The sequence below is a fragment of the Myotis yumanensis genome, unplaced genomic scaffold (genome assembly GCF_028538775.1).
Source record: "Myotis yumanensis isolate MYYU_CA2020_CCGP unplaced genomic scaffold, mMyoYum1.0.hap1 SCAF_11, whole genome shotgun sequence".
NCBI classification, from domain to species: Eukaryota; Metazoa; Chordata; class Mammalia; order Chiroptera; family Vespertilionidae; genus Myotis; species Myotis yumanensis.
Window position 1 is genome coordinate 11,497,731 of NW_027223762.1, and position 18,908 is coordinate 11,516,638.

The following is an 18,908-nucleotide window of genomic DNA, read 5'->3' on the forward strand; positions in this document are numbered from 1 at the left end:
TCACAGAAGAAGGTAGCCCTCCATGCAGGTGGCTAAAGTTCTCTGCTTATGTGGTCTGTTTCAGATAATTCCTGTAGAGAAATTAGTGAAAGGAAAATTCCAAGATAATTTTGAGTTTATTCAGTGGTTTAAGAAATTCTTTGACGCAAACTATGATGGAAAGGAATACAACCCTCTGCTGGCGCGGCAGGGCCAGGACGTAGCGCCACCTCCTAACCCAGGTGATCAGATCTTCAACAAATCCAAGAAACTCATTGGCACAGCAGGTAACATGCTGGGGGAGGGAGTGTGTGGGGCCGGGCCAGCCAGGAGCGCCTCCTGGGCCACTCGCCCGCCCGGCCCTGCCCACCGAGAGGAGACTGTTATCACGGAGTTCAGATGATGCCGCCTGCTGCCCCCTTAGACCAGGGGGGTCACAGCAGGGAGGAGAGGGCTCCAAAGATGGCCACAGAAGGAGCGCCACTGGCACCAGCCAAGGTGGCAGGCCCAGGCCCTTCCCTCTGCAGCAGGAGCTGACAGGTTTGCCTCGAGATGACAGGGCAGCACGTGGCATGGTTCCTCCGTCCAGGTCCATCCACTCCACATCCTTCTCGCCCCCTGGACGCCGGGGACGGGACTGCCAGGCTTGGTCATATCTTCCCCCATTCCACAGGCCCATAGTCCTAAGTCCTCAAGAGACGAGCCTCTGGAAACAAGGCTTTGTCGGGGTTCTAGAGAAGAAGGGAAAGAAGCATAGGGCCTTTGGGGGACGGGAGGGTTGGGAGAGAAGGGGAGCGGAGCGGCCCCAGCCCGCATCTGAACCCGTCATAGCAGAGCCCTCCTGTTTGCGCTGCTGCCCCGCCTGGGCCTGGCCCGCTCACCTGCTTGCTTTGCGTTAGAAGCAGCGGCTCTGCCTAGGGAGCTGCCCAGCTAGAGAGCAAGAGCCACAGCATGCTTGTCCCGGGGCAGGCAGCGGGAGGGAGGGCAGGTGTCTTTTCTGTCCTCCAGTCCCGAGACTCTGAGGTCACCCACATGGAGAGTGGCTTTGGGCTGCCAGGAGAGCTAGATCGAGACCCTGCCCCAGCTGCTTTCCTCGGGCTTCAGCTGTCAGTACAAGAGGCACCAACCCTCCCAGCCCCACTTCCCCAGTTCCCTAACCCCGTTTCCCTCATGTCTCCCTCTGCCAGCTCTCCTCCCTCCCACACCTCACCTGCCTCAGTTCCCTGTAGTCCCTGCTCTCCCAGGCTTGCAAAGGGCTGCCCAGCTGCTATGGTGTCATGTGTGGCCGTGGCGTGAGGCCTAGATGTAGAGCCCCCGAGTGGGAGAGGAGAGGAGGGCAGAGCACCTGCCTTTAGCAGGGGCCTGCCGCACACTCGTCACACCAGGCCGTCTCCTGCCACGGGGCTCTGGGCTCACATGGCCCCTCCGAATTTCCTCCTCTGCGCAGTTCCACAGAGGACGTCCCCCACAGGCCCCAAAAACATGCAGACCTCCGGCCGGCTGAGCAACGTGGCCCCACCCTGCATCCTCCGGAAGAATCCCCCATCGGCCCGAAACGGTGGCCATGAGACTGATGCCCAAATTCTTGAACTTAACCAGCAGGTGAGTGGGGTGGGCGGGGGTAGCTGAGACAACTCTGCCTCCACAGCCAGGCCCCGGGTGTCAGGGTGGGAAGGGGAGCCTGAGGCGGGACCTGCGGCTGGAACCCCACCTTCGCCCGCGCAGCTATTGGATTTGAAGCTGACCGTGGATGGGCTGGAGAAGGAGCGTGACTTCTACTTCAGCAAACTCCGGGACATCGAGCTCATCTGCCAGGAACACGAGAGCGAGAACAGCCCCGTCATCGCGGGCATCATTGGCATTCTCTATGCCACCGAGGTGAGCCCTGCCTTCACCCGCGAATGTCCCGGGTCCCCTGGGCCCTCCCCCATCCCGCCTGGCCTAAGACGGGAAGAGACAGGACCCGAAGGAGCCTTGGAGAACATGGACGGTGAGGACAGCGAGCTGCAGTCACAAGCCCCAGGTCACAGAGCGTTAGCAGGGAAAGGAGGACTGGAACCTTGCTCCCCAGCTACCTATACAATCCACACCTCCGCCCGCCCGCCTGGCTCACCTGTCCTCTCCCTTCCCACCTCCAGGAAGGCTTTGCACCCCCTGAGGACGACGAGATTGAGGAACACCAACAAGAAGAACAGGACGAGTACTGAGGGCGGCTCCAGCCCTGGCTGACTGCACGCCCCCTACCCCACGCCCACCCCCACATTATAATCCTTTCCTTAGAGCGTCGGCCGGGTGCTTTGTGTCAGTGCCGCAGCATTGGGGAGTCAGGCGAGGGGACTGGAGGGGATGGGGCAGATGGGCAGGCAGAGGCCCGCACTGGCCAGTGGGTGGGACCCCTGCCCATTCCCCACCCCTATTTATTTCCGTTGTCTCTATGCTGTTTCGGCCAACACTTCCCAGGGTGCTGTGCCACCCGCCCCCGCCAGCCGCCTGCTCCCCTGACAGCCAGCAGCTGTATATTTGACAAAGTCATTGGTATATTTTTACTTACTGGATTTTCCTTGCACTTTACCTGTTCTTTTCCCAGGGCTCACAGCACGGGCTCCAGGGCAGTGTGCCTGGCTTGGCTTCCCTTCCCCATTGCCGGGCCATGGCAGGACTCACAATTCTTATTTATTTTGTCTTTTGACTCCCCAGTAGTTGAGGGAAGGCTGATGTCAGGAGAGGGAGAGGGGGACTGAGGAGAGGGTGCCTTAGGCCTCGGTGGTCAGGGAGAGGGGGGGGAGCATGCGAGGGATGAAAATGACCCCCTGGCACCAGACTCACCCACCCTGGGCCCCTTTCCCCAGCCCCAAAGCCCAACACTGCCCCGAGGCCCCCAGCCACTCCCTCCGCAGCCCGTTCATACCACACAGACTGCCCTGACCCTCCTGTACGTCTGCCTCCCATCCCCCCACCTCCCCACCCCTGCCTCCTTGGGCCACCCAGCCTGTGTATGTGTTCACTTTTATTTAAATAAACTTGTGTGGTAAAAGTCCATGCCATGTCTCCCTCAACTGAGCTACAGTCTGGGTCTCAAAGCTTTGCTCTCCCTGAGCACTCCCCTCCCAGAGCCATGGCCCCGCACACAGCACCACGGTGGCCTTCCCTCATGTCTGCACACCACCGCTGGCACTCGGCTCCCAGAGCCCAGCCCTGACCCAGCCCCCATCTCCCAACACTGACGCCAGGGCTCTAAGACATAGATGCCTACCCCAGTCCCTGAGGAAGAACAAGGTTTGGAGCCATGGTGGTGAGGATAGGCAGCCCAGTAAAGGGCCGGGGTGGGGATGGGGGGGAGGGGGTAACAGGGTGGCCTGGCCAAGGGGCCAGTTAGACTTCATGTTGTCCCCCACCTTTGTCAAGGGCTCATCTGACAGAGAGAGCTGAGTGGGTTACAAAGAGTAAGCACTCTGAGCACTGAAGTCCAGAGGACAGCCGTGCCCATGAGGCTCCTTCTACAGAACAAGGTCTCATGGGAACCACGATCAAGAAGCTTTCACGTCATCCACACAGCCCTGCCTGCCTGGTGTGTGTCCCAGCAAAGGGCCGTACTAACCAACGTCCTGGACGTCCAACAAGCGCTACCAGGCCATTCAAATGAAGCCTTGCCGTCATGCTGCCCAGCGCCTTCATTTACTGATGAAGGGACCAAGGCCCACCTGGGGCATGACTTACTCAAGGTGGTAAAAACCTGGACCAGAATTCACACCTCCAGGTTCATGGTGGAGTACTCATCCCCAAAGACCACGGAGTTGTGGCCCCCAGAATGTTCCTCTGGTTCAGGCTAGTCCCAGTAGCTGTCTCTTCACCATCCTGAGAGTGACCGAGCTACCTATACAATCCACACCTCCATCCACCTGCCAGGGGCTGCTGCTGCTGCAGCCCTGCTCCATGACCCTTCTTCCAGAGGACCCCCATTTCTCTAATGGCTCCAGACAGAAGCCTAAGATAAGCAACTCTTGCCTGCTCATTCCTCATTCACTTCTCCTCCTCCTTTTGACTCCCACCCCACATACAGACACTTCTGGCTTTATTTTATCTCTCTCTCTTTCTCCTCGAACAAGTTCATTGCCTGCTTTTATTGATCTTTTTTTAAAACTATATTTTTATTGATTTCAGAGAAGAAGGGAGAGGGAGAGAGAGAGAAACATCAATGATGAGAAAGAACCTTGATTGGCTGCTTCCTGCACGCCCCACACTGGGGGATCAAGCCCACAACCCAGGCATGTGCCCTGACCGGAAATGGAACCGTGACCTCCTGGTTCATAGGTCAACGCTCAACCACTGAGCCATTGAGGCTGGGCTGCTTTTATTGATCTTTGTGATTTTTTAATCCCTTGCCTCATTTTAAAAGGCCTTTCCTCCTTTATAGTATCCCAAGTAGATACTATAAAAGGATACAGTGGTGGTTCTGTGCTGTCCAGTGTTCATCTTCAGGCCCAGACCTCACCCTGCTGATAAAGTAGGTGTGGTAGGCAGAAGAATGCCTCCCCCCAAAGATGTCCACATAATTCCCAGAACCTGCTAGGTTGCATAGCAAAGGGGAATTAAGGTTGTAGATAAAATAAAGTTGCTAATCAGTTGACCTGAAAATAAGGAGAGAATCCTGGGTTATCCAGGTATGAATCTCATCCTCACATGTAGGAATGTATACAAAATAGCACGTTTCCTTAATTGTGATAAATTACTTTCACTTCACCTTCCCTCGTCCGCCCCTGCTGGGAAGCTTCAAGCTTTGTGGTCTCACATTATATTACAAGCAAGGCAGGAGGCCCTCCAGGGATAGTGAATGTCTGAGCAGTCACCTGTTGGAGTGGTTCCTCCGGTTTTTTGTTTTAACTTATTTGTATTGATTTTAGAGAGGAAGGGAGAGGGAGAGAGAGATAGAAACACCAATGATGAGAGAGAATCATTGATCGGCTGCCTCCTGCACATCCCCTACTGGGGATGGAGCCCGCAACCCAGGCATGTGCCCTTGACAGGAATCGAACCTGGGACCCGTCAATCCACAGGCGGACGCTCTATCCACAGAGCCAAACCAGCCGGGGCAGGTCTGCGGCTTTTGATCACTTCCCCGCCACGTCTGGGACTTGGGACTGACAGCAGCCAGAGCCAGAGCTGCTTCTTTTCCATAGTCTGCAAGAGGAAACCCAGCCCTGGCTGTCCCAGGGCCCCAGACTCTTCTCTGCCTCCATTCAAAGAACTCTCCACTCTCCACCCTCCAAAAAGCGCCTCTTCCCTCGAGCTCCATCCTCTTCCCTGTTCCTGCACAATAGATTTTTACAGCCCATTCAACTCAAAGTTTAATCACCAGCAACAGAACACGAACACTTTCCTAGAGCGAAGGAAGCGTTTAATCTACAAACTCTCCTGGAGGGGAAGAGAACTGTTTCCATGCCATCCTTCTAGCACTACGAGAAAGAAAAACCGCATCAGCTAAATTAGCAAGTCACCTGATGCAGCGACCCTCACACAATAGGTGCTCCATGACAGTTCGCTAAGCGCAATAGCCTCCGTCTCAACACCTTTGGCAGTTGGTTGCGGCGAAGGAGCCCAGACGCCCGCCCCCACCCACACCCCCACCTCTCGCTAGCGATAACCTGGCCAAACCGAAAGACTACAAGTCCCAGGCCGCCTTGGGGCGGCGTCACGCGCCGCGAGGCTCTGCAAAGAGACGTGGCAGAGCGCGGCGCGTGCACTTCAGCCGGAAAGCCCGGGGAGGTGGCCGACCGCGGCGGGAGGGTGGGAGCCATGGCGGCGATCACGGCGGGTGCGGGGCGCTGGGAGGTGGTGAAGAAGGGCCGGCGGCCGGGGGTCGGCGGCGGCGGCGGCGGGCGAGGCGGCGGAGCGGACCGCCGGACCCTCGGGGAGGCGAACGGCGTGTGGAAATACGACCTGACCCGTGAGTACCCACCCGGCCCGCCGCCGCCCGGACCAGAGCTCGCCCCTCCCGGGGCTACCGAGCAGCTGACCTCCCCGGGCTCCTCCAGACGCGAGCCGTCCTGCCGATCGGCGCCTCGGGTTCCGCGAGCGCGACCCTTGCCTCTTGAGCCTCACACATCACATGGCAGCCGGCGTGAGGGAGGTTGCTGCCCTGGCCTCGCAGATGCGCACACTGAGGCCCAGTGGAGTTAGATGCCCAGAGTCACCTGTCAGAGGGACAGGGATTCGGGTCTGCACGCCGGGCGCCCCGCACACACCCGAGCAGCTGTTGCTGGCCCCAGCCTGGCCTCTCCGGGCTGGTGTCCGAGAGCTGGGAGGAGGCATGCTTGCTCATGATATAAGGTGCCCCCTCCTCAGGGACCAGCAGGCGGGTGAGGGGAGGGTGCACAGGGGGCCCCGCCGCGGAGCCATGCCCACCGCACGCTAGACACCCGCCAAGCCTTACTCTCCGTGGCGCCCGTTCCCCCAAAGCCTCCCAGAGGCGTGGAGAACGCTTGCCACTTGTTGATTAGGGAGTTGTCACATCTGAACCCGGAGGAGCTGGGGTAGAACCAAGATGTGCAAATCCTGACCTCCCAGACTCCTAATCTCTCACCAAAGGAGCCAGCCCTCTGCCCCCCAGCCCTCCACTAGCTCCCGCATCCTCCGACTTAGTAGCAGACGCCTCGTCTCTGCGGGAAGGCTTAGGAGCCCGCTGTGGCGGCTGCAAGGCGCAGCGGGAAGGCTCCCTGGCCTGCTCCCTCAGCAGGACAGCAGGGAGGGGCTTTGCGGCAGCTCCTCCCTGGAGGTGAATCAGGTGCCAGGTGGGAGAAGGGACCCCTGTTCCCGTGGGGTCCTTCTGACCCGAGGGTGGCCCCTCTTTCTCTGCCCGTCACCACCTCAGCTCCCATCCAGACGACCAGCACCCTTTATGAGCGGGGCTTTGAGAAAATCATGAAGAAGCAGAATAAGGAACAGGTCCCACCCCCCGCTGTGGAGCCTAAGAAACCCGCCAACAAAAAGCAGACTAAGAAGGTGGCGACCCTCACCAACCAGAACCAGAAGCAGGGCCGCTTCCGCAGCCTGGAGGAGGCACTGAGAGCTGTGAGTGCGCCTCGCCTTTGGGTGGGGGGAGAAGGAGGACCTGAGTGTGGAGGAGACGAAAAGGGGGGAGGAGGACGGGCAGCTGATAGCTGATGGGACGCTGTTGGCCGAGAGGAGGCATTCGGGGAAGGACGGAAACCCCATCAATTAAAGTAGGTGTGGTAGGCGGAAGAATGCCTCCCCCAAAGATGCCCACATCATTCCCAGAACCTGCCAATGTGTTAGGGTGCATAGCAAAGGGGACTTAGGTTGTAGATAGAATTACTGCTCTCAGGATAAGAAGGACATGAGAAGCTCGGAGGGAAACATGGATTAGTGAGAAGGGAGCCTGGACGCCCAGAGACTCGAGGGAAGGTTAGAGAAACTGCTTTTGTTTCCTCGCCCCTGGGAGCTTCTTGCCTTTTGTTTTTTCCCCTTGAACATGTGAAGGGCCTGCGAGTACTGGTCCTGGGGGTCAGCGGTTCCAGTTTTCCTAAACTCTCTAAAGATCTGGATGCAGCAGAATTGTGGCACTCCACATCCTTATGTTGAAAAGCAGAAACCCTTTGTTCCTCCTCCCGCAACTGACCGTGTGGGGCCTGTGTCCCTGGCAGCTGGACGTGGCAGCTCTGCAGAAGGAACTGGACAAGAGCCAGAGTGTGTTCTCTGGGAACCCGTCCGTGTGGCTGAAGGACCTGGCCAGCTATCTCAACTACAAGCTCCAAGCCCCTCTCAGTGAGCCCACGCTAAGCCAGCACACTCACGGTTAGTTCTCTCGGCTCCCTCAAGCTCAGACAAGTTCGAGAAAATTCTGAAATGGCTGTGCGTAAGCCCATTGCTTAGTAACAGACCCCAGTGCTCCCCACCGCCCTGATTTCCATGGGCGGAGCTGTTCTCAAACCATCGTGGCGTGAACGTGTCTGGGCCTTATTGGGGTAGGGAGGGTGCCAGCCTCCGTGTGGACCTCGGCTCCACTCACCGGCCTCGGAGCACAGCTGGCAGAGGCTTCTGGTCCCAGCGCTCACGTGGAGGCCTATTGCCCAGATTACCCCTATAGCCTGGTGAGCCGCGAGCTGCGTGGGATCATCCGAGGGCTGCTGGCAAAGGCGGCGGGGTCCCTGGAGCTCTTTTTTGACCACTGTCTGTTCACCATGCTGCAAGAGCTGGACAAGACACCAGGTGAGGGGCCGTGAGGGGGAGCCAGCCCCATCTTGGGGGCCTGTTTCCTTTTTTCTTGCTTCAAAAATGGCTGGGTTGTTTCCAGTAGAGAAACATGCTAATCCTGACACTTGGGGAAAGGGAGGAGGAAGTTAGGACTTGTTGGCCTGAGCTCTGGGCTTACAGCTGCCAGTAGGGAGATTTCAGGTGTTGGATGTCTGTTCCTATGTGTGGGTCTAAGAGCATGTGTCTCTCCAGGGGAGTCGCTCCATGGCTACCGTATCTGTATCCAGGCCATTCTGCAAGACAAGCCCAAGATCGCCACCACGAACCTGGGCAAGGTGAGCTCAGGACAGTGGTAGGAACACCAGGAGGCTAGGACTGGGGCGGTCGGGCAGAATCTACCCTGTTGGATCCAGTCAAGGGCTAGCAGAAGACCCTGTAAGACCAGTCATGATAGCTGACACTATTAGCACTTACTGTGTGTCTGATATATATATACACACACACACACATACACACGAGGCAAGTACTGCTGTTATTCTCCTTTTATAGATGAGAAATTGAGCCACAGAGCGGGTCAGTAACTTTCCTAGAGTCAGTCAACCAGTAAGTGGCAAGTATGGGTGAAGGCCACAGTCCGGTGCCAGAGCCCACGCTCTGAGTCACTGCACCACACTACCACGGTGCCCCACTGGCCCAGTTGGCAGCTCTTCCTGCCTCGTTTTGGGGGTGCTTCGGATGCGTTGCCCCACCCCAGCCTGCCTCTCTTACTTGGCTCCTCAGTTCTTGGAACTGCTGAGGTCCCACCAGAATCGACCAGCAAAGTGTCTGACCATCATGTGGGCCCTGGGCCAAGCAGGTTTTGCCAACCTCACCGAGGGACTGAAAGGTAACAAGGCAGTGGGGAAGGGGGGTGGGCTTGGAGCCAGGAACTTCTCTGTAATGTCCAGTGGGTCTGAGCCTGAGGCCTCCTCCCTGACCTTTGTCTCCACAGTGTGGCTGGGGATCATGCTGCCTGTGCTGGGCATTAAATCCTTGTCCCCCTTCGCCATCGCATACCTGGACAGGCTGCTCCTGTGAGTAAAGGGGAGATGGGAGGGGGAGGGCCCAGGAGTCTCCAAGTGGCTATTTTAGTAAAATGAGATGCTGGGATCCTGGTCTCCATAGAGACCAGGACCAGCTCCTCCCAGCTCAGAACGTGATGGTGAAGAAAGAAGGGGAGGGAACCATTAAGGGGTGAGGTGTGGGGTAGAGTCTATGCCCTTTTTCCTAGTTCTTGGTCTTAGCTGGGATCACAGACTAGGTGGTGGTCCCCAACAAGCCTTTCTTCCCCCCACAGGATGCACCCCAACCTCACCAAGGGCTTTGGCATGATTGGCCCCAAGGACCTCTTCCCACTTCTGGACTTTGCCTATATGCCCAACAACTCCCTGACACCCAGGTAGGGCCACCCTGGGACATAACTGCTGTGAAGGATCCCAGCAGGGGGCCAGAAGCAGGCAATATATTCCTGTCCCTTCTTCAGCCACCCTAAATCTAAGATTCTCAACCTGCAAGTTCAAGGGATCAGTAAACACCCTGAAATTTTATGGACCCTTGAGTGTGATTGGCATGTGGGCATTTTCCTGGGGAGAGGATCTGTGACTTGCAGCAGATTTTCCAAGGAGTCTCTAAATCTAAAAAAGATTCAGAGCCATTACAAGGTTCTGAGACTCCCATCCTCGGGTAGGGTGTGGACTCTGGGGCAGGCAAAAGGGACACAATGCACAGCTCCCTTTAGAGCCTTGTGCCTGGCTCTCCTCCCCACCCCCACCCCAGCCTGCAGGAGCAGCTGTGTCAGCTCTACCCCCGATTGAAGGTGCTGGCATTTGGGGCCAAGCCGGAAGCCACCCTGCATACCTACTTCCCCTCCTTCCTGTCCAGAGCCACCCCTGACTGCCCTCCTAAGATGAGGAAAGAGGTGAGAAGATGGTGGGAGGCTGCTTTTTCTCTCCCCGGGGTCAGCTGCAGGGTCCCTGTCTGCAGACCAAGGCCCTTCACAGACCCGTTTCCTGAATGTCCCTTAGCTCACTCCTGACAGCCTCCTGCCCCACTCGGTCATGTTCTACCCTCAGAACAGAGCTGGAAGGGCAGCACGTTCAGGTCTGGCTGGTCTCTGAAGTCTTCCCCCTCGCAGATGTGTGAGCTTTGAGGTCAAGGTCTAGCTCAGGACCCCAGCCTCCCCCTTTACAGCCTCTGAGATTTCTGGGGTCTGGCACGATTTGTCCACCCTTTAGGGTGGATGTGTTGCCTGCATGGTCTCACTTAGAGAAGGGGATTACTTCTCAGCTCTCTCCCCCCGACCAGCCCCATGGCCCAGCGGTCTCTCTCCCTCTCTCCTGTCTCCTGTGCAGCTCCTGAGCAGCCTGACCGAATGCCTGACGGTGGACCCCCTCAGTGCCAGTGTCTGGAGGCAGCTATACCCCAAGCACCTGTCACAATCCAGGCAGGTGGGGGGGGCGGTGTCACCTACCTCTCACCCACACAGGAGAGCCTTAGTTCGTGCCTCCCAGCCTGTCCCTGTCCTAGAAGCAGAAGGGGAACATTTGTTACTGTTTTTGGGGCTCATGCCTCCAAGTTGAGTGGGAACATTGCATGTGGCTCTTGGGAAGCAGTTCCTGTGCTGGTGGGGGTGCAGTCTTCAGCCAGAGGCAGCAGGGGCCTAATGGAGGATGGGAAGGGCCAAGTGGGCCCCCTGATTGGAAGGGGTTGTGTTTTCCCCACAGCCTGCTGCTGGAGCATTTGCTCAGGTCCTGGGAGCGGATTCCCAAGAAGGTGAGGAGCTGGAAGGACATGGCAGGCTGAGCCTCGTCTGGGTTCTGGGTTCGTACCCCCAGCCACTGTCCCCCTTCCCTGAGAAGGTGTTCTGCTAGTACATTTGGCCTGGAAAATGAAGCATGGTGGAGGGTTCCCTCACGGGCCAAAGCTTATGCTCTCAACCCAGATGTTTCTTATCCTATAGGCACAGAAGTCTTTGCAAGAAACCATTGAATCCTTCAAGCTTACCAACCAGGAGCTGCTAAGGAAAGGCAGCTGCAATAACCAGGATGTCGTCACCTGTGACAAAGCCTGCAAGGTGTCAGCACCCGGTCCTCCCCAACCCACACACTGTTCTGCATCTGTCTCGGCACACCCTGGTTGGGCCTGTACCACATTCCTGCCCCACCTGTCCCTGGAGCCCCCACTGCCTCGGGTATGGGGAGGGCTTGGCCCTCTCCCTGGAAGGTCTGGCTTGAGGTCTGCCTTAGGAGGCAAGACCAGCCCCATCTCCCTTCTGACCACAGCTCCTACCCCCTTTCCTCCTAGGGGCTGCTGCAGCAGGCTCGGGGGTTCCGGCTGCCCTGGACACGGCTACTCCTGTTGGTGCTGATCTTTGCCATAGGTGTCCTGTGCCACGACTTCCGGTCACACAGCTCCTTCCAGGGTAAGCAGGGATTGGCGGGCAAAGCAGGTAGCATGGGGTGGGGCATAGAGCTAGCTGTAGCACCCCTGTCCCAGCACACAGCTCTGCCTTGATGCTGCAAAACAAACACTTTCAGACAGATGGTTGTGTCCACAACTGTGACATTACCACTTCAGATTGGGCCAGTGCTTTGCAGAGTAGAAGGGCTTGCGTGTTCATGGTCTCCTTTAAGTAGGTGTTATCTCCTTTTGGATTTTTGAGTAAATTGAGGCTCAGAAAGATTTATCAGTTACTGTAAGATCACAGCTGGTCAGTGGAAGCCCTGTGAACACACGAAGGTCGACCCCATCCCTCACTGGGCCTGCTCGGGAGCCTGTAGTGTCTGCCCACTCCCTGCCCCCCCACCTCCCAGCTCACAGAGACCCCCTTTACTCAGACTCCTTTTCTGGCCGGTTGCTTCAATCATCTGGTTTCTTGCCTGCTGGCCAAAAAGCATGTGCCAAGATCTACTCCTACAGCCTGCAAGGCTACAGGTGAGCACCTCGCAGGGAGAGGGGGAGATTTGGATGGGTGTTCAGGGTGGTGATGGCATTGACAGTCAGTGGGAAGCAAGTGTGGTTTTCTTTTCCCAAGGCCTCCCTCCCCAGTTCTGGGGAGCCGAGCTGCCTGAGGAAACTCAGCCCTCCTCTCTCCTGTCATTGCAGCTGGCTAGAGGACACGCTGCCGGCCTGGGGCTCTCACCTGCTGACTGTGGTGAGGCCCAGCGTGCAGCTCGCCTGGACCCACGTCAATGCCACAGTCAGCTTCCTTTCTGCCCACGGTGCCTCCCACCTTGTCTGTTTCGGTGACAGCCTCGCTAGCCTCTCCCAGAGGGTAAGCCAGAGACGGGCTGGTCTCCCCAGCAGCTGAGTTCTTGGGAAGGTGCAGCCCCGCATGGACTGGGTCCTCGGGGCCAGGATGCATTCCGGGAGCACCCTAACCCCATGCATTCTCCGTGCTCCAAATCCAGCTCCCTGATGTCCTGATCCAGCTGCTCCATTCTCTGAGGGAGCTGCTCCTGCTGCTGTACCACAGTGTGCTGTTGCCAGTGTGGCACCTGCTGCTTGAGGCCCTGGCCCAGGCCCAGCAGCACTGCCACCAGGTGTGCAGGTGAGACCCTCAGCCAGGACCCCAGCAGGAGCCCCAGTGACCCCCACGCCCTTTTTCCAGGGACAAGGCTTCTCTGTTCAGGCTCTCTGCCCTGCCCCTTGCTCATCCCTTGGCCACTGGTAGGTGGTTGTGGGTCTGAGTTGCAGCATCGTGGCTTGACACAATTGCACACCACTACTTCCCAAGCCCCACGGATGTTCTGCTTTCCTCCCAGAGGTCCGGTGACCTGGGACTGCGTGAAGACACAGCTCAGTGAGGCTGCCCACTGGACCTGGCTCTGCCTACAGGATACCACAGTGGCTTTCTTGGACTGGGTGCTCGCCATGATATCCCAGCAATAGGCCCTGCCTCCTTGGCCACTAGTCTCTGTCTGAGACGGGCCACCTGAGACTGCTGGAGGCAGTTCTGCATGGGGTCTTTTTTACTTGGTGCCTGAGTTCTGTACTCTAGGCCAGTTGTCTCTTGCCCAGTTTTTGGTGATGACTGAGCCCAGGGGTATCTCAGCCTCCTCCACGATTCCACTGAACACTTCTCTGGCCCTATCGCACATAGCTCCCAGCATCTGCCCTGGGCTGGTAGCCTCTCTAGCCTCCTCTCTCATCTCCTGCCTTCCATCTCACTCCCGAAGCCCCAAACACCTCATCCCCAAAGGTGGGTCTCCAGTGAGTGGCTTCTGCATTCTTTGATGAATGATTTCTGCTCCCACACTTCAACCACAGCAGGAAAAGGAAAGGGACTCCCAGAAGACTATGGCACCACAGTGGGGAAGAGCAGCTTCACTTCTACCCACAGCCTGCACCGCAAAATGCCCAGTGTAGGTCGTTCCAGGCCCCTCTCTGCCCCCTCCATCGCGATCCTTTCTCCTCACCACTCCCCTTCAGTGCTGGGGATGTGGAGGGCCTCCGCCTCCAAGTCCAGCTTCTCGCTGTCGCCTGCCCTCCATCTGTCGGGGGAGCAGAGTCCAGTTAGTTGTGTGCCTCGGCACGGGGAACCTTCCAGCAGCCCGTTGAGACAGGCTTCAGTATATGGCTCCTGGATATGCCTACAGGTGGAATAAAGGACACAGCTTTGATTTCTAGCTTTCCTCTCTGCCTCCTCTTATAGGAATTCCCATAGCTGTGGACAGGATAAATACAGGCGCCTGCACATTCCCCTGGGCCCCCTGCCCACCGAAGGGGCGCAGCTCCTGCAGTAATTGCACTTCTGGTTAAGGAAGCCCACACCCATCCCAAACTTGGGCCTGTGGAGGGTTCTGGACCTCTTCCTGCGCCCCTTGTCTCACTGTCACTGTGATTCATGTCCCACTTGTGATTTGCCTTGACGGCTGGTGTGATTTATGCGTGGAAATGCAGGGAAGAGTCTCCTGGGGGAATTCTTGGCCAGCAATCAGGTGTCTTCCTTGCCAGGACCTTATTAATCGGTTTGTTTTCTAAGGCAGCGAGTGAAAGATTTAGAACTCTAAGAGGCAGGATCAAGGGTTTATCACCAGAGTCTCTTTTAATTTTTGACTTGAGACTGTCATAACTGCGCGGGTTTTAGTTCTCACCGGGTTTTAGTTCTCACCTCGAGTTTCTTGGATGTTTCTAAACCAGCAGCACCAGAGGTGCACTGCCCACTCACATTTTTGTTCCCTTGTTAGAATGTTACCTCTTGGGAGTTAAATAGCCCACGTTGGGCAGAACCCAGCTCTCCTAGTGGCAGACAGCCATGACCATTTTTTCACAGAAATAGGAAACCCTGCCTGGCAAAGAGCAGTGGTCTAGGACTGCTGGACTGGACTGCCTAAGGGTCCCATAACGTGTCCTATTTCCTCAATTCTTCCTCACCAATCAGAAACAAATGGGTTCAATTCTTAGGAATAGTGAAGCTTTGGAACTGGCCTGTATTCATGGCAAGTAGAAGGGGCTGGTATGATCCTCCACTGGCAACAGCAAAGGACAAAGTGATGACACTATCCTGCAATGTCCTTGAGTCCAGCCAAGACTGCTGGGCCGAGTTCTTGCAATCCAGCAACTGCAAGGATGCTACTTACAAGTGCTTCACTGGCTTCTAATGTGTGCACTATACTGGGTTCCTTTCATTTCTGACACAATCTTGGGGTGCAACATTTCCCCTCAGCTTAGGTTAGCTGAGGTGTCCACAGGACACTAACACCTGAATTGGCTTTGATAGATGTGTTGGTTGACCCAATATTGGAATTGCCAAAAATTTTTCCTGTGTCAAGGGAGTAGGCCAGCGTTTCACCTGCTGGCCAGTAATGCTAAACCAGATATCCAGATGTTTCATTTTTGCAGAACTGTCAACAAACTAATCCAAACAGCCAGTGAGTTGAACCAGTGTGGACTAGTGGAGCGAGCACACTGGTGCTGACAGGTGGGCAGGGACTGTTGGTGTTATTAGAACAGAGTCTGACACCTCAGAGGGTCACATCTGGACATGGTAACTACTTTTCACACACAGCTGGAGTTCTATAGATAACGTGCCATAAAGCTGAAGGGCAGTTTAAATATGGTTATCTCTTACTGACTTCAGTTATTAACAAATGGTGTTGAACTGCAAATTAGATCAAAAGACTCATTTGAAACACGTTTTTCTAAGCTTAAACTGTTTCCACATTCCTCTGGTGATTTGTACCCAGTCTACAGCTTTAGAGCAGGCCAACTTGATGGACCAGCCCGACTTACTGTGGATAGATGATCTTGCCAGGCAGATAACGCTGGTCTCACACCTGCTGGCCTGTTCTCAAATGCCCCCACCCTTGAGGGGAAGTGTTGCCCACAGAGAGGACGTGCCTTGCCTGCCCTAGTCCAGAATGACCCAGTTGTCAGTTACACTGAAATTTCAGTGGTTGGATGACCTCAGCATTTTAATGCTGCCTTATCTCCTAAATGAGTTTGAATTTAAGTGAACACTTCAAGTGATCTAACTTTTTTTAAATTTTTCTTCATGGTTCTCCCAAAAGCGCTTGAGGGGATAAAGGACTTTGCTTTTCCCCATGTGATATTCCATTTTACTGGGTATTTTTCATTGCCCCACACTTGAGGTAGAAGAAATTTGAGGGGACGGGAGCTTCCATTGTTCAGGGTATGAGTGAATATTTATTGAATATTGGATATTCTGCCTATGAATAAAATAACTGAATTCAGACACATTTTTGGATATGCCTTGGTGTAATTTTTTTACTGTGTTAGCATACCAGTTATCAAATTTTTAATGGACTTTATTTTTAGAGCAGTTTTACATTCACATTAAAGTTGAGCCAAAAAAGACATAGCCCTTGCCCGTACACTTGCACAGCCTCTCCCACTGTCAACGCCAGTGAACCTCCGACACATCACTGTCATCCAGTTTGTAGTTTACATTCATCATACTTTGTATTATTTCAATCTTTTTAAATTTGTTGAGACTTGCCTAAGGTGAGCTATCCTGGAGAATGTTCCTGTGTGCTTGAGAAGAATGTGTTCTGATGCTGTTGGGGGGAATGTCCTTGTCTGTCAGGTCGAGTTGCTGTGTTGATCAAGGCCTCCATTTCCTTATTGAGCATATCATACACACATCCTAATGGAAAGAACACAAATCAAGAAAGCGCTAAACACAATAAAAATATGGACAAAAGACAATTCATAAAATAAATGCAAATGAACCATAGACTTGAAAAAAGTCATTTCATTGGTTAAAAAGTGCAGATTTAAAATAAGATATCACTTTACTTTTGTATATAACATTGATGAATTTTTTTTTTTACGATAATATACTCAGTAAATGCTATGGTAGAAAGTAGTATAATGTTTCTGGGAAGTAATTTGATACTATTTATCAGAAGGTTTAAAACTTTCATACTGTTTTACCAAGTAATTACACTCCTAAAAATATATTCTGGCTTTTTGCATAATTCTGAAAGAATTATTTATCAAAATCATGTGAGGCTCCAAACTGTAAAAATAATAAAATATTAACAAGTATATACATTCTTGAGAATAAAAAAGTAAGCCGAAACATGGACAAAGATTTATATTTCAGAACATTTATTGTAGCAGTATTAATAAAAATTTGGATATAAACTGTGTCTGGCAATAAGATGAATATTTAAATAAATTGTGGTAAAACCAAAGGACTTCTCAAATTATTCCAAAGAATCTATAATGTTTATAATTAATTGAGCTTAATTTATTGAAATATTGCCTATAATAAAAAACACAGAAAACAAGTGCTGACAAGGATGTGGAGAAATTGAAACCCTCCTACATTGCTGGTGGGAATGTAAAGTAGTTCAGACACTATGGGAACAGTCTGACAATTCTTCAAAGAGTTAAACATATAGTTACCATAAAACCCAGAATTCCACTCTTGGGTACATAACCAAGAGAAATGAAAGCATATATTCACACAAATTTCTTCATGAATGTTTATAAAACCATTATTCATAAAAGCCAAAAGGTGGAAATAGTCCATCAAAACAGGAATGGAAAACAAAAACACAACAGATGAATGGATAAACAAAGTGGTATATCCATACAAGGGAATAGTGTTCACCATAAAAAGGGAGCAAGTACTAACACCGGCTACAACCTGGATGAGTCTCAAAAACATTATAAGTGAAAGAAATGAGACACAAAAAGTCCCATGTTCTGTGATTTTTCCCCCCATGAAATCTCCAGAATGGGCAAGTCCATACAGTCAGAAAGCAGATTCGTGGTTGCCAGGGGATGGTGGTTGGGAGTAATCGCTTAAAAGGGTAGGAGGTGTTCTTCCAAGCCTGGTGATTAAACAAAAAGTTTTGAAACTAGAGAGAGGCGGTAATTTGCACAACATTGTGAATGCACTAAATGCCGCTGAAGTGTTCATACTTTAAAGTTATTTATTGTGTTATGTGACTTTCGCCTCTCCCAAAGAAATAACATAAATGCGTTCTCCTTCCCAGTCTTCCCTCCCCGCCCCCAAAGAGAGTGCTAAACACCCCAAGCTAACGCTCGGAGACACAATGGTACCATTTGCAGCAACAGAGACAAGTTAAAATCAAGATGTTACCATCCTGCTTTGTGGGTGGGAGCAAAGCGGAGTTGTGCTCAACGGCATCGGACCTCGGGTTTAAAAGCATAGCTCCCGAGAACCCAAAAAATGTCGGAGCGGTGCGGGGCTTGAAATGGTCACCAGGTTGCACAGGCAGCTGGCCACAGAGCTGGAAATGGAGGTCAGGTCTTCCCGCACACCCACCCCATCTGACGACCAAGCAAGGACTCACACAGGAGTTAGGTTTTAGTTTTCAGGTTTCCTTGTTTTTAAACCCCCGGACCCCCTGATGGGCAAAGGATTGTGGGCTGGCTTTGCAGCCCGGGAAAGAGTGAAGGTGTGAGCCGGGGGTAGGGGCGGGGCCGGTGGACGTGGCCGTGCCCAGGGCCCCGCCCGCCGGTCCCACCTCGCGGGGTTTCGGGGCAGCTGGATCCCGCGCCGCCCTGCAAACCTCGAGCAGCTCTGCGGTTTGTATCTTTCTTGCCCTCGTCGGGACGAACAGCCGACAAAACGTTGGTTAATGGACTGAATGAATGTCCTTCCCACCAGGAGAGCAGTAGGGTTTTATTGGCTTCCCGGATAAAGCGAAGGGGAGTGGGGAGCAGAAAGAGCAAAAGCAAGCCGTCGGCTGGGCGAGCGGGGCTGGCGCGTGGCAATTGCAGAGCGTGCGAGGGTGCCGGCCCCGCTGGGCCCCGCTGCCCAGAAGGTCAGGGTCGCGAGCGGGGTCTCCAGGAGTCCGCAGTCCTACGGAAGCCACCGGGAGCGGCGGCGGGAGGGGGTGCATTGTTTTGTGGGAAGCAGGAAAACGGAAAGGAAATGTATTGCCCGCGTTTCCTCCGTCCGGGGTTGGGAAGTGGGTCCTTTGCTCTCACTCGTCTCTGCCTTTCTCTGTTGCGCGTGGCCTGGAGGGGCTCGGCCCCTGTGAGCTTCTACAGAAAGTGGAGTCCAGGCTCTGGAAAGCTCCGCGATCCCGGGTAGTGAGGCCTCGTAAGCATTAGAGGGCAATCTGCGGACGCCTCCACCAGCGGGGCCTTCGATAGCTCAGTTGGTAGAGCGGAGGACTGTAGTGGGTGAGCTGTGGCAATCCTTAGGTCGCTGGTTCGATTCCGGCTCGAAGGAC

At 54.2% G+C, this 18,908-nt stretch overlaps 2 protein-coding genes and 1 non-coding gene across 4 annotated transcripts in view; all 3 read left to right on the forward strand.

The window, feature by feature from the left end:
* Window positions 1–3,016, forward strand: part of MAPRE3 (microtubule associated protein RP/EB family member 3) — a 41,074-nt gene extending 38,058 nt beyond the window's left edge. The window contains exons 4-7 of one of the 2 annotated variants that reach the window (XM_070428858.1): window positions 65–266; window positions 1,427–1,581; window positions 1,705–1,857; window positions 2,118–3,016. In XM_070428858.1, coding sequence (XP_070284959.1) covers window positions 65–266; window positions 1,427–1,581; window positions 1,705–1,857; window positions 2,118–2,186 — 579 coding nt within the window. In that variant the 3' untranslated portion in view covers window positions 2,187–3,016. The remainder of the gene's footprint in view (window positions 1–64; window positions 267–1,426; window positions 1,582–1,704; window positions 1,858–2,117) is intronic. The other variant, XM_070428857.1, reaches the window with a different exon arrangement.
* A 2,724-nt stretch (window positions 3,017–5,740) lies between these two features.
* Window positions 5,741–15,929, forward strand: TMEM214 (transmembrane protein 214). The gene is made up of 17 exons (XM_070428859.1): window positions 5,741–5,923; window positions 6,848–7,047; window positions 7,641–7,791; window positions 8,071–8,205; window positions 8,443–8,525; window positions 8,971–9,076; window positions 9,182–9,263; window positions 9,527–9,628; window positions 10,006–10,147; window positions 10,581–10,672; window positions 10,953–11,001; window positions 11,189–11,302; window positions 11,533–11,650; window positions 12,066–12,162; window positions 12,334–12,502; window positions 12,639–12,778; window positions 12,993–15,929. The coding sequence occupies exons 1-17, from the start codon at window positions 5,773–5,775 to the stop codon at window positions 13,117–13,119; spliced, it is 2,058 nt and encodes a 685-aa protein (XP_070284960.1). The 5' UTR covers window positions 5,741–5,772; the 3' UTR covers window positions 13,120–15,929.
* A 2,889-nt stretch (window positions 15,930–18,818) lies between these two features.
* TRNAY-GUA (transfer RNA tyrosine (anticodon GUA)) lies at window positions 18,819–18,907 on the forward strand. Its single transcript is given in 2 exon segments — window positions 18,819–18,855; window positions 18,872–18,907. It is a non-coding gene; the product is annotated as a tRNA-Tyr (tRNA).
* Window position 18,908: the final 1 nt, after the last annotated feature.